The 19664-nt window shown below is 35.9% G+C and overlaps 1 protein-coding gene across 1 annotated transcript in view; it reads right to left on the minus strand.

Annotated features, from left to right (window-relative positions):
* Window positions 1-19664, minus strand: part of LOC121673360 (A-kinase anchor protein 9-like) — a 107054-nt gene that overhangs the window by 74082 nt on the left and 13308 nt on the right. The window contains exon 2 of the mRNA XM_042046618.1: window positions 6198-6452. Within this exon, the coding sequence (XP_041902552.1) occupies window positions 6198-6452 (255 nt within the window). The remainder of the gene's footprint in view (window positions 1-6197; window positions 6453-19664) is intronic.

Below are 19664 nucleotides of genomic sequence, written 5' to 3' on the forward strand. Positions count from 1 at the left end.
TGAATTCTCAAATGAAGTTGATTATTGAAAATAATTCTCTAATTTTGTTATGGTAATTTGGCCAGATATGGTATTTTTTAAGAAGTTAATCTATTGCTGATGCTTTCTGAATACCAATCTACAAAAAAAAAAAAAAATTAAAAAGAGTCTAAAATATTTTTTTTAAAATTGTCAAAACCACAAAGTGCTCCATCAGTTTAGGTGTACAATATCTGTTAGCAGCATAATGTCAACTTCAGTCCTGGGTCTAGATAAGTTTTTTGCCTGTTAAGACCAAGTATTTTTGCCAAGGGATTCTATGATTTTAAGGACAGAAAGATGGCCAAATGAACTCCAGTTAAATGCACAGTCTCCTGTGCTAAGGGGATCATCCAAACCCTGCTAAAAACCAGTTAAAGAGAATTAAATCCTATGAGCTCACACATTAGACCCCAGACTGTAAGACTTCATGTTATTCTTTTGCTGTCAGAATCTGTAACATACAAGTAGTCAACATTTTACAGGCAGTCATCTTGCCCTCCGAGCAGCTATGTTACTTCCTAAGACCTGACCAACTTTATTTCAAAATCCAGCTTCTTCCATTATCAAGCCACCTGATCTGAATGCTTCAATTCTTCTTTGGTCAACAGAAGTAACTAGGTTTTACACAGCTCATTTGAGCCCCAAGGGTCCAGTTTGAAAGGAAATAATTTCAAAAAATTCTTACTACACACTCTTAGCAACACAAAATCTTTTGACAGGATAATGCCAAGAAGGCTATTTATCAGCTCTCTCAATGCTTTCTGGAATTTGAAATAGGTATTTGTAACACCTTCACAGTTGTTTTGCATGTATTCTATTAACTATGTCCCACAGCATTTTCTTGCTGCAAACAGTTTCTCTCTTCTGGCAAAATACTTCAACACCTTATTTAGTATTTTCTTCACTGACAATGTAGTTGATTTTTAAAATATATTGAAGAGACATTTCAAAGACTCTTTATAAGCAGCTATCTTCATCCAATCTTCAGATGGTACCTTTAATGACAACAGTATTCAGAAAATTTTTTAAAAGTTCTGTCTGTATGTACTTCAGAGGAACTACTGCAAGCTGATACCAAAAAAAGGAGTATCAGCTTGTGGAATACAGCAGGCTGATTTCAGAGTAACTTGTTTCTGTATGCAGTGAAGCACTGCTCAAAAGTCATGTTCTTGGACACTGGATGCCCAAAAATATCCCAGGATTCACAAAAGAACTCATATATAAAATTGGCTACAAGAACTGAAAAGTGATTTTCATATTTCTAGAAAACTTCCATAAGTAGACAATAAAACATTTTGCAAGAACCGACATCTGCACTAAACTACTCCAATTGCAGTGGATGAAGGTATAGACTGAGTATTCATGGAACAGAATTCTACCTGAAGGAAATTACTGACTTTTTTATGACCTCAGTGAAAACTCTCAGAAAATGTAACTACAAAAGGCTGGATTAATTCTTGACCAAGTTATTTTGACTTGGCCATTTCCTCTATCAATTCACAGAGGATCACAAGTAAGTCTAATTAAGGAGACTGTGACTAGAAGTGAGGCAAAGAGAATTTAGCCAGAACATCCCAGACATAAAATCCTCTCTTTAGGTCATCCTGAACCTTATGGGCCTTTAATACTTGTAGAACATTCTGAATATGAAGGGCTATTCTTTTATATTGCCTTATCATGTCTTCCTTAGTTCCCAATATCAAAACCATTCAATTCAAATTCCCAGGTAATTTATGACCCAAACCAATTTACTATGATCAAATTTAAATTGAGTGCATTTTAGTGGAGATAAACCACTGCCAAATCTGAATATAACCTGCAGCAAGGTACTGGAATCTGCAGTGTGTAAACTTCTCATGGAATCAGAAAACACCATCAGTAGTGGTAACCTAAGCATTCAATTAGGTTTCTATTCTTTGGTAACCTGGACTTATAAATGTTTAATCTAAAGTGAAAAACCCTGTAACTCTGCAAAAAGACCATTCTCCAACACAGGTAACTTCAGTGCCAGTAAATCTATTATATATCAGTATTTACAGAGATAAAGGAAGGCATAATACCAGAGGTTGTCTTAGGAATCAAAGAAAATTGGCAAGTTATCCTGGCAATCTTCTGGCCAGATGGTGAATGGAAACATGACTGGCTTCAATCAGAACCATATGCTGCTGAGAATCTATTACCTTCTCTTGTGACACTGACTTTACTATTGAACAGACTATTTCCAAACATTTGCTTTTCTTCATTCGTAATTACAAAACATGTTTCAATGGATGCTATATTATCTGAAGTGACTGGGCCAATTTTGACTACATTTTACTTATCTTTTTTTTTTTTTCAAATCCTCCATCTTATTGTCCATCCCACAATATCTCTTTTCTAGTCAAAGCATTTGGTTGCTCTTTGTTTTCATGCTTCCATCATAGGAATGTCTTACCACATTCATCACTTACACCCTTTCTCACTGAGGCATCCTCTCTGTTTCTCCATACCGCTTACATACTTTCTTATTTCTCTCACTTTTCTTCATCAGTTCTCAAGAATCCTACCCAGTGCTTCCTTCTTAATCACTTGCTGATCCTCCTCTGTCAAAATCTCAGACACTAACAACTGGAATACCTTATAGAAATGAAAAAATGAACATGGAGCTATAAACTTTATCACCTACTTCAGTTAACAGTAAAGCTACTCTAAAACTATTACCAAAAGGATTTGTCCTTTGAAAAACAAAAGACGAGTTACTAATCCAACCTCAGTCAATTAGAGGTATTCTTCATCACAGAACTTTGAACTTTTCTTTTCTAAGAAGCTTTGTATAATAGCTTTTACTACCCAGGTGACTCAAGGACAATTTTACTGTGACACAGGTTAATTTCTTTTGCTTTCCTGGCATTAGGACATTCTTGCAAAGCAGTGTGCTCCAGTGCACCATTTCAAGACCTCCCAGGAAAGGTGATCTCAGCAGTTATTTACCCTAGAAGTGGTTTTGCTTTCTTCCGTTTTAAATTGCAGAAGTCACAAAAAGAAGCAATCCGAAACCCAAAATTTTCATTTATTCCAGTTTATTTTATTGTATGTTCTAGGTTATTCGTACTTCGATATGGAAAAGGACACTATGGATGTCAATACCTAAAGATATGAGGGTGCAACAAATAAAGACAAAATATATTCTCTTTGTGAGAACAAGACAAAAAGCATTCAATATGAAACAAGAGACTTTCACTAATAAATACCAACTGTCACTTCAGGAAGAAATCTTGTAAATAAACTGTTCCTCCAACAGTGGATGGAAAACCTTTGAGATTACAAATATGCTCAGATGGAAGGTAAAATGTAATGGCTAAACATTGGTAGTTCTTCCAGAGTTCTTCCAATTAGTTTCTGCTGGAGGGAACACAGTGGGATAGAGGAACCCACCTTTAGGAACACAAAGGGGAAAAAAAAAGGGAAATGGATGACTGCAAAAAATCCCTTTGTACTCTAAACACTTTTGTCCTCTCTGAAAAGAAACTCTTCTACCTTCACAAGGGACATAAGCTCCCAGAGGAGTATCTCTATTTCACTTTCTGATATGCATATTGAGTAAGAGAACCCTTTTTTACTTTGTATTTGGACATGCTAATTCCACTGGGGACTAAAAAAATTATACTAGAAGAACTGCAGGGAGATAAACTTCTACCCACAGAACTACCACAGAATAGCCCATTAAAGATTTTTAGATAGACAGGCAGTATAGTCAGATGTTTTGAGTCTGTATTTTGTGGTACAGAAAGAACAATTCTAAATACCACTTCCAGTAAAAGATGAAATAAATAAGTTGAATCAAAGTTTAGCTAGAAAACGATCCTGCATAATGCTTCCAGTAATCCTGTCTCACTCTTCTGACACAGCAACCTACAACGATTTAATGTTGGGTGAAAAAGCAAACAGCTCAAAGCTGTAATTCTCCATTGCAGAGATTAGCCTGAAACTGCCTATTACATTGGCTGCCATTTCAACTAAGCAAGCTCCAATCCAATTACTGTAATACAGGCTCTCTGTCCAAATCATTGCACTTGTAAGACTAAAACCAGTAAATTATGAGATTCACTGAAACACTTTCAGAGTTTTCCCTCTTCTATTAATACTGCAAAGACTTTAGCAATCACCTTCCAACTACAAAATGCTGATTATTTATTTAAGTAGTATGAGTAAGGAGGCTACAGACCACATTTAACAAAGAAAAATGCTCTCCCAATTGGGAGTGGGGTTTTTTCTGTGGAAGTGAATACTGATTTAAAAGTCACTACATAACTCAACAGAGTCAAATTACAAATTTACATGATTACCATGCTTATTCTTCTAAAGCTACAATTTAAAAAAGAAAGAATGAAACAAACCCCCTTCCCCTCAACAAACCAGAAACGCCAGTGCATCTCCGTATTTATTTATTTAAACATAAGATAAGTTGCTTTGGGAGTAAGACAGACCTCAGAAAAATCATACCCCATCTTAAGAAGGCATCTATGCGTGCAATCTTTAGCAACTGCAGTGCAGATATTTTTTCCATTTCTAAAATCATCTATGTCTTGTACTGTATGCATTTAGAGGCCAGCACAGGCCACTAGGACCAACCTGATCTAATTAGACCCGCTTTGAGACCAGGATCAGACTAGGTGACCTCAAAGGTCCCTTCTAACCAAAGTTATTCTGTGACTCTGTACTTCACCCTGTTTCTCCAACTGTAGTAGAGATATTTACCCTAACAAAGGAAATACATCAGCAGAGTCCATCTGCAACTTCAAAATACATTTGATCAAGGAAATTACTTCATACAGTTGTCATATTTATGTAGACAATTACATTATTAAAACAAGAGTTTAAGTGACTCTCTCGAAACACCTCTCTTCCCTAGCAGTCCTCTCTTGTTAGTGTAGATAATCTGATGCATTTCATAAAGTACATCTTTCTCTTTTCCTAGGAGGTAAAAAAGTCATATCTTCATCTATGAAAATATTTATTCTGTTATCAAATTTCTTACCTGCTCCAGGAATATCTGAGTTGAACAGACACTTTTATTGAGTTACTACGAACAGTTTTGAAGCCCTAACATGAGCTTTCTAAGAATTAAAGGCTACATATTAAAGGCATGTACTTACAAGGTTCAAAATATCTAGTGTATTCTTATATTGTAGGCTTTAAACTGTAAAATAAATGGATCAATTACTTTGCAAGTTTTCATTTGCATGTATGATTTAGTCTGTCTGCCCCTCCACCACAGTAAGTTTGGGGTTTTTTTTAACAAAAATTCAAAAAAATGTCAAAAAGTGTAATTTCTCAAGTTAGTTCTCAGTTGCTGGAAATTCACTAATCGAGCCAAAATGATTACAAATGGTCTATCCTAGCACAGGACAGATAAGTCAAAATGCAGAGCATTCATTTGTACCACATCTCTCAGGAACGACTGCATTCATCTGCACAGAGCTGGGAATCTGCATTGAGATACTTGTTCAGAATGCCACTCATCATTTTAGAAGCACTGGTTTCACGAATGGAGTAAGTTATTCTGTAAATAGTATCAGCCTCTCTTGTCCCTTCTATCTGTAATGACATTACATGAATTCATGTTCACTCAGAACTGAACTGGACTGCCAGTGTATGTCATACAGCATCTTACAAACTTCCTAGAGCAGGTACTTTCAGCCAATAGCACTCAGGACTATATTTCATTAAGCTGTGAAAGTAGAGTAACTGTTTATCAATCTCTTAAGCCACCCAGTTTCTCAGCAATGATCTCCTAAATTCATTCCTTCTCCTCATTAACCAGAGCGACTCAAATTAAATTATGAATACAAGAAAGATGTTTAGTTTTGCATTTTGGTGTAGCCGTAAGTGCAGAGATCAAAAATCCACTGCAATTTGCAACTTCTAATAAAACAAAATTAATTTATGCACATTTAAAGAGTACATCAGTACAAACACACTTTCCATAATCTACAGGGGACTGACTACAGTAAAAAACATGACACCAGCAGGCAGGTAGAAAGTACCTTCTCTGGACATACTAAGTCAGACAGAAGCAGCAAGGAAAGAGTGTCCAAAATCTCATCCTATTCCTTTATTCCCACTTTCAAAATGAATGGATTATTTTATGCTCACTCACCCCCAAAAGTGACTGTTATAGCCTGAGACAAACTTACCTCAGTGGTGTAAGCCTGGGTGTGTTTGATAATTTCTCCACTATGCAAAGTCCTGATAATCGCAAAGTCAGCAGTAGCAGCTGCTCCCCTTCGACTGCTGCATGTGGATATTTCATCACTTCGAGATCGATCAGTTTCAATCCCATCTTGTATTGATTCTTCATCTTTGATGTTTGCTGTTTTCTTCTTCTTTTTCTGCTTCTTTGATCCATTTTGACCATCAGTTTGTGCCTTCCGCTGCCTAAATTGGGCAAGCTGTATAGAAGACAAAATCTTGTTAAAGGTGAAAGTTTTCCTCTTTATTACTAATGACATCCTCTATAAAGGTTTACCCACTATTCTACATAAAACTTCAAACCAATCACTACTGAAAACAAGCTGGAAGGTAATGTTGCATATGTGAGACAGACCCAGGTTATTTTTCCATTTACATAGTTTGCTTTAACAAAATCTTAAATCTAAACCAACACTTGATTAATTCCTTTTCAGTTTCAGATTCACAAGTTACTGTTCCACAGACTGATACCTAGAAATCAAAACATTCAAAGGCAAAGGTACAAATGTTATTATAAAGGACAAATGCAATGAAATAACCTGATCTCATTTTTCAATTTTATAGTAACCTAAAAATAATTTCCAAAAATTTCTTTTAATTTTTATTTTAGAGACAGATAAAAGCAAACTTCTCTTCCAGCAAGTATCATATGAAGTTTTTTTAAAAGTTTGTTATAACTCATAAAAGCTGATCAAATTACTGAAAACATCATAAAGAAACAGCAAAGTAGCAAAATATATATTAAGGGAATAGTCCAAAACCAAAAAGTGAGCAGATTACAAGACACAGTACCTTGTAGCAAAACATGCTGATGAACAAAAAGTCACAGGTGAGCCAGGCACACAGTTTAAAAACCAATTAGTATGTAAGCTATTCAAATACTGTAAGACACTGCCTTTTGAAGAGCTTATCACTTTTAATCACTTTACAGTGGTTTACACAAGAAAATCCATTTAAAATATTTTTTTCTTAACATGAACAGAATTTTTGTTCAAATAAGAAAAACAAGCACATCAGGGTTTACCAATTAAAATTCAAAACTAAAAAGATCCTATCAATAAAATCCGAAAACAAGAATCATTACTTTCCAATTGAAACATCCAACACTAAGTGCTACAATAGTTTTCATAAATGTAGCTCCAACATAAAGCATACAAATAAAGACCCTAAAGCTTTAAACTTTCAACATCAACTAATATTCAAATATCATGTTTTTTTAAATAAATATGCTGCAATTTTAAGAAAAAAATACAGAAAAGATAGCATATTTGCTCATGATATTCACCAGTCGAGAAAGCCAGGCTTCCATCCAACTTCTTCAGGAACACCCACACCAAACAGGACACACAGATCCCCTTTCTGAGTCACCGTTTGGTTACAGTGCAAGGTATCACCTGAAATGCTTTCTAGTTCTCATCTGGCCCCAAGAGAGCTGAGAAACCCCAATCTAAATAAATGCAACACTGAGAGATCAGCTCTGACTTGTGGCTGGTTTTGCTTTTGTCCCTTTATTTGTATTTCTTTGTGGGTTTCTTCAGTCTCCTCTCCTTTCTTAAAACGACGGACAGCTTGGCATATGGCTCCTGCTCTGTTTATGGGAAGAGGACCTGAAGATTTGCTGAGCCAAATATGCTCACCTAAGTACTTAATACTTACCTCCTCCCCACTACTTTTCTAATTACTTCAACTTCATGATTTTTTTCTATTTTTAAAATATGCACCTTTTGTTATTTCACCAAAAATCTATTAAATCCAAAAATTCAAAACATGAAAAGAAAGGATAGTCTCCTTCTACTTCAAAGTTTAAGAGAAAAAAACCCCCAAACAGCCAATCAACCAACCAACCAACTCAACTCCCCAAACCCAACTACACAGAGATTTAGTTTCTCAGAAATGGGAAGGGTAAAGGTTCCAGTTGTCCCCTTAGGATATTACTACATTCTCTTAAAACTGTAAGTTTATCTCAATAAAATATTTTCAGTTTATCCAAAAGAAAAAAAAAATTTGTTCTAATGTCCCAATGACAGAAAACAAACAACCTGACTTCAAGTGCAACTACCGAGAGATTTTGCTTTCTTTGTGTTTTAAGTAATAAATGACATGCAGTGCCACTGGTCAAGAACTCTCTTCCCCAACCTGATTGAAACCTTCTGTAATGGAAAGTTAAGTTGGCTTCTTTAAAGCAGCTTTACAGCCTTTATTTGTCTACAAAATTAGACATGTAGCTCAAGGACAAATGAATTACTCCTTGTCTCTCCACAAGTATTTTGCATATTTTAACTGAAGCATCTGGGCATGCCAGATTTCTCTCCTTTCAAAATTAAGTTGCCGATTTTCACTTCTTCAGAATTAACAGATTAAAATCTACCATGGCAGTTATAAGCAGATCCAATTTTCTTTTTTCAGTTCAAACACTGATGAAGATGAGCACACATGAAAGCTAAATGAATGCGAAAATGAAAATGTTACGTTTTTGTGTTACACAAGTTCTCAACTGACAAATTCTGTATGAGCATCTAGGGCTTTGGAAACAACTGCACTAGCAGTGACAGATGCACAAATCATAGCACTTTTAACCCCACACATTCAAGTGCACACAGAACTGTCCAGCTACTAATGCAACTTAACTTTAAATTCTTATTTTTAATCAAATTTTAAAAGCTAGAAATGAGAGAAGCAGCACAGCAAAAAGCTACTGCTGACCAAACATATTCTGTGATGCTCACATCAAAACAGGGGAATCTCAGATACCGAATTCCTTCTCATGTACTAGAGTCCAGGATCTATCTTTGTTCCACCGTCAAGCAGGGAAAAGTCCACCAGCAGTCATGGGAGCTAAGGAAAACATATTCTTTAGAATTAAAACCCTCAATTAAAAAGAAAAGTACTTCCAGATTTTGTATTTCTAGAAAAATAGATTTTTCTGGTGTGAACAAAACGTGAAACAAATACACACTGATACAATGTCTTATCCTGTCTTCCAGGCACACCTGCTTAATTATGCCAGAACTAAGCCTGTGGAGAATTTAATGCTGCTTCCATCAGTTCTGAATCTGCAGTTTTGAAACAATTCAATTTCAAGTCTCTGCTGAGTTACAAAAATTGCAAGCAAGGGCCAAGTATGTAAACACAGAAGGTACTTATGAAGGAGGAAGGATGCAAAGAAACAGAAACTGAAGGACACTCAGAACAGGCTCTCTGCACTGATACACCTCTGAGAACCAGCAGAGAACAAGCACCTTACCCTGTGAAAGCATCGGGAACACAGTCAGACATGATTCAACTTAAGAACATGTTTTTAGCACACACGAAAACCAATCCAGAGTATTTTTTATCACTATTCACCTATCTGTCAAGATGTTGCCTTCAGCTTCTCCCATTACACTGATAAGACCTTGCTTGGATCCTGCAAGCAGTACTGAATCCTGTTAAAAATTTCATCTGTGTTTTTCAGTAGTGAAGAACAACCAATTTCGCTCCTTGACTCTCAGCTTTTGCAACTAAATTAACTAACAACTTGCAAATCTCAGCTCACAGGTTTTTTCAAGTCCTGCTTCTGGACAAAAAAGCAATCCTCTTGGAAACAGGCATATTCACTTCATAGCATTTAGAAAAAATAATGTATTGTCTGAAATATTTCTATCAAATATCCAGTGTACAATGAAATGAGAATGAAAACGTTTCTTTCCTTTTAATGCATAGAAAGAGACAATAAAATTGTGCAGGAAGAATTACTTGTTTATTTCCAGATTTTCAGAAGTGCCATTTACAACAGCTACTCAGCTTTCCATCAGTTTGAAAAATGGGAAATGGATATTAGCACCAAATCGTGTCACAAGACATGTTGTCTCTTATAAATAGAAAAACACTCACTGAGAATCACCAGACTACAACAGAGCAGCATGCAAACTGATAATGGGTATACTTTTCAATATCATTTCACACAGTAAAGAACAATTGAATAGAAGAACTTAGGTATTTAGATGATATAGGCATTTATCTAGTTCTAATTATGACCTCCTACTTATGAATCCCAAAACAACATACTGGCTCCAATTTCCACATCACAGACTGCACCAAAATGACCAACCCCCTGGCACAACACTATCTTCACTTTTAAATGCCGGTATCCTCCAACTGGCAGAAAGTGAGAAATGCAGAGAATAATCAATCGCTATTAGGAACTAAATACTCTCGAGACAGAAGGGAACTAGCTTGCAGAGTGGAGGGGATTACTTGTGTAAACTGTGTCAATTATCATAGTTAATGTATTGCTATAATTAAAACAGCAGCATTATGTATTTATTCAGCTCCCTTCAGCAGATTCTGACCTTTGGCACTTGTGACAGCAATCTGGATTGTTGGGTTACACTGTACATTGATTAGTTTCAAATACAGTCTGACTGAACTATCTCTAGAGTAAAAGTCCATCGTAAAACAAAATTTGGCTCCAACAGAATGCAAAACTTAATCTCTTAAGCACTTTAAAAAAAGTCTGAACAAAAGCTGCAACATTTAATCACTGCCTATATACCAGCAGAAGACAACACTGAAAAAATCCATGAAAATCAATGAAGCTACATTTGTAAAGCATCCATAGCTATACTTGTAGTTCACATGCTTAAAAGACTTTTTAGAACAGAAACACATTAAGTGCCATTTAAAACTGGATGCCGCTTCATGAACGCGTTATTCCTTAACATTCTCAGATAATGTAATAGATCTGGACAGCCTCATTTTCAGAGGTATTACAGTTAACAGAAATTGAAATTTCTCAGTGCTTCCAAAGAAGGATGTTAGGAAATAAGATAAAAAATATTTGCTGTAGTTACCATTTTAAAAAACAACTTCTACTTGTTAAAAAATTCATAGGTATAACACATCCTGTACAAGTACAGCTGCACAGCTACACCTCATGTACCTGTACACAAACATCATCAGATTCAAACTTCAACTTTCTAAAACCAAACACATGTCAAATTCATTGCTACGCAGGCATTTCTTACAGAAAAGAGCAGGGTCTGTTCATCTCTCACAATTCTTGAGTACAAAACCCCTATTTCTTTTTTTATACTAATTTAAGGAAAAAGTATAAAAGGACGAGTCACAAACTTACAGACTGACAACAAAAAGGAACCTCAGATAAGCTGCTAAAAGCAATTCCACTTTTTTATTTTTACACAGTACAAAAAAAGCATGAATGGAGATCCACATCATGATCTTGCATTTCTCAACTACTATAACTTTAAAAGATGTTCCAGACACTGCTTAAGCGTCAGATTAATGTGTCCTTCTCACAGACAGGGACTTATTCTTTGTCAGAAGTTCTCAAACAGTCTGGTGTCCAGTGAGAAATGGTCTGTGCCGGACCAGGTCATATCTAGATCACTCATCCAATGTAAGAAAACAAGGACTTCTGAATCTTCTGGTCTTTAGCTAAAAACAGTAGTTAGTGGCCGAAAGACAAATTGACAGCCCTATAATATTGGTTATAGATAACCTGGATGATAAAATTGAATACACTGTAATCAAGTTCGTGGATCACAACAAACTGGAGGAAAGCCAGATACAGCACAAGGAAGAACCACCATACAGAGAGACCCCAATATCCTGGAAGACTAAGCCAACAAGAACCGCATGTGAACTAACAAAACCAAACATCACATCCTGCACCTGGGATAGAATTACCCCACATCGCAGTAACAGCTGGGACTGAATGGGGTGGTGTGTAGCTCTGCTGAAGAGGACCAGAGATGCAACCTGGCAAGCTACCCCAGAGTGAGCAGCATGCCCTGGCAGCAATGAAGAGAAACCATTAAACTTCGAAATAACTCTCAATATTTAATTTTGTGATTAAATACTTATGGTATGACTGAAAAGCCCCCATGCAATCCTGTTTTGTAGAACAGAGTTTGGTAACAATAATACCATTTGTTATTTGAGACTGCCTTACAATACAGTGGAAAAAGCCCAACGAGCCTAACAAAAAACCCCTGGCTTCAGTGCTTCAATGCAAATGTTTTATTTAAGTGTAGAAAGCATATTTTCAACTTTCAATCTAGCAGAATGAAAGTCTCCACAGGAGCAGTATCTGCTGAGCATACTGAGGGTAAGGAAAAGTGAAACAGAATTTTTTGTCAGGTGTTGCTTGAACCTTTTCACCAAACAAAAGGCACAAACTTGCCTTAGAAAGGTACATTTATTCTGCATATAGAGTGAATGCTAAAAAGTCTGCTTTAAGCTGCACCTGAATGTATAACATGCTTTGTGGCAAACTGTATTTTGTAAGTGGCAATATGGTATGTCTGTGATATATCCCAGACCCAGACAGACTCTGGCTGCAAGAATGTAATAACACTTGGACATGTAATGAAACTCACGGTAGATCATAAACAGTCCTGTGATAGAAAGGCTCAGGCTTTTCTAATTATATTGCTCCTAATCCCCATCACTGAAAGATAATAAGGTATAAATTCTGAAAGATTACTGAGAGTGAAAGTGAAACCAAAATATGTAGACTGAGACAGACAGCCACCTTTTCTTAAAAGATGAAGGTTTAATTTAAGAATCACCTGCCCTAGTAATGATAGGTCAAGTTCCTACTCCCCTTAAGCATAGGTAAGCAATTATTCCTACAGAAGCTTTCAGTAACACAAAAAGAACAAAAAGCAGAGCCCTGAGGTAGGATTTGTTTTGATCGTTTATTAAGCGCATAAACATCCCAAGAAGTTTTGACAAGGTGTTCTGCAAGCCAATAGTGACAAATTAAAAAAGCCAACCTGAATCTGAAATTTTGATGTCATTCAGAAGTTGGACATTTGCTGTGGTTTAACCTTATCCATCCCACCTTACCCTGGATAACTGAAAAAATACCTGCCATAATCTCTTTCTCACCCATGACCTGGTTTTATGGTTCCAATACACAGGAACATTTTTATGTTTCACAGCAGCAGAAAAAAGGCCCTCAAAAGGGTAAGGAAGAGAGTCTAGGAGAGGGCAACACTGAGATTTACGCTGTAAATCTCACCTGGGCTGTTTAAAACTCATTTGCTGTTAGACCACCACATTTTGTAAAAGATTGACAGTCCGTACCCTAAAGAGATGTTGAACAGTTAACAGGTATTAGAGAAGGAAGTGCCACTTTGTCACTTTTGTCATATTATCAGAAGGTCTAAGCACTGAGGGTTGTCTTGGCAAAGCACTAACTCCCGAAGTGTAGGCAAGTTTATAGTGCCTGCTTCTTCTAGGTTCCTGATGTCGATAATAAGGAAAGGATAACTGAAAGTAAGATGAATGAAAAATCATCAAATACAGAGAATAAACAGACATCTTCTTAGTGAAGTCTACTGATTCTATTCTGCTAATCAAAAAGTAAGAGAGTACCACAACTCTTTTCAAATCCTGAGATAAAAACCAACAAAAAGAAGATAACTGAGCAAGCAACCTGCAAATACTTTAAACATATTATGTCACATAGCTGAAAATCCAAACTGTAAGTAAAGAATTAATGTTCTTTGCAAGTTTCAATCTGCTTATCTGTTGAGCCAAACAGAGCTTGGCTTTCTTGTTCTATTCAACAGATGCTGAATTTACTAAACGGGAAACACTGGGCTGAATGAACAAGAAATCATCACCCAGGAATGAGGTTATTTCCAATCTACTGATTTTTATGTTGCACTCACAGCCAGATTTTCCCAAATATCTTGGACAATGTCTCCCTTTATGGAAACTTAAGTGGCTCATGAGTATTAGTTGATGACAATAACAGTATGAAAATTTCCAAAGAAGAAATCCTGTGGTCTCTTCCTAAATAAAAGCTTGAGAGTCTTTCAGCTTCAGAGACAGCCATTCCTTTGCAGTCTTCTGAAGAAAACCAATAGGGTCACCACAATTTACAATTATAGCTATGGTATCATGAAGGACAACACAGGATAATGAGAGCAACAGCACCGCAGGCAATTCTTTTTAGCAGTCTTTATCAAGTTAAGAGTACTTTTGGCAGTGCTAATTACCGAAGGCGCTGAACTGGAATGAACCCCTCCAGATGGCACTGTGAGCTGGAAAGCCTCAGAATTAGTGTGGTTCTGATCTGGTCTGCTCTTCACCGTCCCAAGAGTTTAAATAGGAACAGATCTAGGAAGAGCTAAGTTCATTACAGCTGGGTTATTTTCTAGACAAGGAATGGAAGTTAAGTGTATGAAAATTCACTCTAAGTCACGTTACAGTGACTGACACAAGTATACCGAGCACATTTCAATGCTGGACTGCTTCAAGAAAGGCATGCCTCAAACTAACTTCTAAAAAAATTGCTCAACTGGTCTTTAACTAAACTGCTTCTATGTAAATGATTTATATACTGATCCTATCAACTTTTTAATTTCACTCTTCTCATATTGAATGCTGCCTCTCTGCTAATACAGAAGGTGAAAAAATCATCTGACCCACGTTGGTACTGAATGCCCCCAAAGCAAGAGGAAATAAGTGGATTGGGACAAGCTATTAGCAACAAAAATGAGAGGGCAACAGAAGCTTGTTTCATTCTGCTTTCTAAAAAACCACAGATCATCCATACTTGAAGCCTAAAACATTAGGAAGTCTTTGGCCATCCAAGCTAAAGGCACTGACATAAAACCAAGCCTCTTTTACTCTGCATTAAGTGATGAGGATCACCAGTCGGGTGCTGTCTCAAAAGGCACCGTCTATCCGTCGCTTTTGCCCAGTTTCAAAGGGTCGGTAACAACAGGAAGGCAAGAGTTAGGCACTGACAGAAATGCACTCCTGTTCCACCAGTTTTATGTGCAACGCCAACTTTAATTAAAAACTGGATCCTGAAATATTCTTCAGCTAGGCTGAAAAAAACCCCAAATGGCGCAGAGACAAAGTCAAGTCTTAAATGTCCTAAAACCTTTTGAAACAATTTTTGGGGGAGAGGTGGGAAAGGAGGAGGATTTATCACAATGCTAACAAATGGATTCACAAATCTGCTTAAGAAAAATATTTCCTCCTCTACTCCCTAAGCCTTTCTAAAATAATCCAACTTGCCAAAGCAAGTAAATTCCAGGCCAGAGCTAAAATTTTGTCAAATAAATTTTAATAATGGAGATACAGATGTTTCAGTTAATTTTAACTTTATAAAGGAATGAGGGAAGAAAGGTTTTACTACTTACTTTGCTAAACTGCCAGCTTTTAGTAAGTCATATAATGTTCTCCACTAATTCTTGAACTAGAAAACTTCACTGCTTTGCTGTGTCATTCTTCATATCTCATAAAAGTATTTTGAAAATTTGCAGCCAGAAGATGGGTTTGTACATTAATTCATTCTTAAAAACTCATCCTAATATTAGATATAGATACTCTGAAAGCATTAGTTGCTTTTCATACAGTTACAGTACTGTTCATTGGACTGTATGAACATGTTATCCCACTGTCCTTTAGACGATCAATATTTATCTTCTGGCACTTTTCTGGGGTGTTTTGATGTCCACATAAGGCTGTGGGCAACTTCAGCTGTGGCATCCATTTAAGAACAGTAAGCTCACAGAAGTGCAGAATCCTAAACAAGACGTAAATATAGATGAGGTTCTATTAACTGAAACAGCTGCTGTTTTAAAGGTGTGTGTAAGAGTCTACACCATGATTTTAGTATCAGTTTCCCATAAATGAAAACACAGGATGTGATACGTTTTGCTGACACAAACAAAAGACAGATTTTAGGAAGTGAACAGACAATTTGATCTCTGGTAATTTAAGTCAAGCTATCAAATGATCATATCTTAGTAACACTAAACAGCTGAACAGTAAGTGGTAGAAGCTATGACAGACAGGATAATAAATAAAATTTTTGAGCTCCAAAAGGAGACACAACCTTACCTATCACAGTATTGATGTATAACAACTTGATACTCTTTCATCTTAATGAAAGTTGCCAAAATTCAAAGTTGTCAGATACTGTGTTAGAAATTAAGAATAACTAATAAAACTAAGCCACAGGTGGCATGTAGTAGATGAAATTAGGTAGGGTACACAAGATACACGACAGCAACCAAATGGAAGGTAGATTGCTGTGTATCGCTACTGACCTAAGGCATACACAATAATCAAGACAAAGCTTGTACTCAATAAATCAGATCAGATGAAGATACAGGTAAAAAAAAAAAAGCAAACAACTAACAAACAATCAAAAATGCCTGGAACTTGCAAAAGGTATCACATATTTAAGTCTTTGGGACAGATTAAATAATTGCTACAAAACACACTTGACCAAAAAATCATTAGACAGAAGCCATAATTAGTACAATATTTCATAAAGGTGAACTCTTTAGCAAGTTTCTGCACTGACATTTTTTGTAAGGTTGTACAATTACAAATATGGTTAGGATTTTAAGTACTTTCCCCCCACTCATTTCACAATGAATTCAGCCTTGTAAAACAAGTTATCTTCTGAAAGTAAAAGGCAGATACTGCCCTCCTGAACAGAAGGCAAAAAGCACTTAAGCATTAAAACTACGTACTAGGTTGCAACTTTATATCTGCTTTTTCTTTCAATATTGTGTTTGATTCAACAAAATTGTAGGGCTAGGCTTTATATTTACCGCTGTTGATTTCTACAGACCCAGTGAAGTCAAGTGAGTTACAAAAAGGATCAATTTTTCTCATTCTTATCTGCAGAACCACACTTCATGAACTGTTCACAACTAAATATTTAAATAAACCATAAAGATGAATATGCCACAGACCACAAGAAATACAGAAGGAAGTAATGGACTTTCACAGATAGCAAGCTTCACTCAGGCTTATAAAAAAATATACCCCAAACATTTATTTTACAGCATAGTAGCAACTTAGAGGTTAAGTATAAGCATTAAAACATTAATCTATTCAGAATTTCAATTTTTGGAAAGCAGCAGTGTCATCAGACATATGTCAGTATGTTGCCTTCTGTATCACCAAAACAAACTTACTAACAATCTGAGCATTGATTACGTAGTAACTTTGATTTATTTCTTCTTAAAGCAACTGGTTTAACACCTGTTCTTTAACAAGTATATAGTTGTATCAGCTGTTTGACTAAATATAGTTAAATCAACAGCTGGAGACGCCTTTAATTAATCCCTTGGAGTTCTTACAGGGTAACTATTTTAAGAAAACAACTGCAATACAGTAACACGGTTAAGCATTAAGCATGTTAATTGCACTATATTTAGGTCTTAAAAAATACTCAACTCAAAAGAAATGTCTTCCAGAACAGGTACAGCCTAAAAAGCAATGCAACTATGTCATTAAATACTAGAACCAGGCAGGTGGTTAGTAAATTTCTGCCTTGTTCCTTAATTTTTTTCACATGCTGCCCCTCTTCCCCAAAAAATAACCTTAGGAAAACATTCCTGAGACCATAAGGCAGTGAAAAGTGAGTCTATCTTTTCCTTGAGCCCAAAACAAGGCTAAATCTCAATCTAAATTTTGGTAATAACAGATGGAAAGAGCCAAGTCTGCTTCTGGTAAAAGAGAAATTATTGTCATATCTCCTATGTGGTAATGTTTCTCCTCAATTATCACTTTCTTTGTATTAACCATAAACTGTAACCATAACTGTAATTTATCACATCCTAGAATACAGACTTTAGTCCTCACTTTTAACAGGAATCTGAGAGGGGAAAATATTTACATACCACACTGAACTTCATAGACCGGGCAGAACAAGCCTGGTATTTCAAAAAGAAGTTCACAGGGTTTCTCTAAAAGCACTTCAAACTCTAGGTAGGAGCAGTCCTTAATACTTTATGACCTTTTGACTTTAATACCACTGAATCAACCTATTCTGACTTTGTGGCAGAACATTCTTTATTATCAGCAAGGTAAAGGTGTCAAATCTGATTAATTTTTTTCAAGAAAGCTTTAAACAACTACTACTACCACAAAATAACATTGATTCCTTAATGAGAACAAATGTTCTTCTTATTAGCTTGGCACAGACTGCTTTCATAATAGCAAAAAATAGTTGGTTGTAAAAATCCCACACTCTAACTTACCAATCAATATCAAAACCCATACGGAGTAATTAACACAGGATATTTAGACAACAAAATTTAACATACCATATAAATGTTTTCTTTAATTCAGAAACACACAAAAATCATAACCTATGGCCATCTGTGCCTGCCAGTTAGAAGCCAACTCTAAAAATACAAAAGTATGCAGAAGCAACAGCTGCCAGTAACTCCACACAGTCCTTGTCAATCAAGTTACTGGCAACCTGCAAGTTTATATGTAACACAGACACTTAATTCTGCTTATTAATTGTCTTATGTGTTTAAACGTTAAGGTTGACATTTTTCATTTTTATAAAGATTGAACTATTAACATTAAACTATGAAATGAGAAAATACAAAGCTTCAAAAAGTAATTATTCTAATGTTTCTAATAATGGTACCCTAAATACAAATTACTTACATATATTTGATTTTACCAGAGTATTACCAGACTCATTTATGTTTTTGCTTACATGCATTTATGTAAGAAATAACTATAAGCAAAATCTGTGTTTTCAACTGAAGAAAAATCCCCAGAATAAATTTACTTTCACCTGTTTTATAGAATTCTGTACAATGGAACCCACTTCAAGTGGGTTCCTAGTAAAACACTTGAAGTCCATTTTCCCCACACAACTAGTTACATGGACATAATGGTCCAAATTAAAGAGGTGTTCTTCCCCAAACTAAGTAGATGAAGACAACACCTAAAAATACACACTTATTTTAGGGAGCACGGGAAGAGTGAAACACTATCATAAATTATTTTAATTGCTAGTCATCTTGCTGCATTACATCACAAAAATGCAGTTTTCATATAATCCTTTTGTTGCACGGATTAACCCAGCTCCTTAGGATGTAGTACAGTACTGAACTACTGAATATATGCCTATTTATTTGTATTTTTTAAAATTAAGTTTATATTGTATCCAATCTGGCACTGTGAAATCAAGTATTTGAATGTGACTCTCCCAACAAAAAGGGAGAATCTTACTGCAGTTGCTTGGGAAGAATAAACTTGTATCTAACTATTTCCTCCATTCTCTCACCACCACAATATATACTGCAATGAAACAATTGCATGGGGAGGAGCAGGAGAGAGGTAAGAGAGAGCTCCGTTGGCTTCTATCTCCCCTTAATTTCTCAATCAGTATTTGATCACATCAGCCCATTATCACCCAAGATAACAGCTATGATTCTACCAAATAACATAATTCTGTTTCTCAAGTTATTCTTACCTTGTTTCAGGTAAAACCCAAGAATATTACCTACCCAAGTTGACCACATTAGAAAAGCAATATTTGGCTTAAAGAAGTCATGAGAACAAAAAAAATCCATAATTGGGATTGTAGGCAGAAATCAATTTTGGGAGTCCTCCTCTGT

This window comes from Corvus kubaryi, unplaced genomic scaffold, assembly GCF_017639235.1.
Source record: "Corvus kubaryi isolate FWS band 111438036 unplaced genomic scaffold, C.kubaryi_AGA036_p1.0 65365, whole genome shotgun sequence".
Lineage (NCBI taxonomy): Eukaryota > Metazoa > Chordata > Aves > Passeriformes > Corvidae > Corvus > Corvus kubaryi.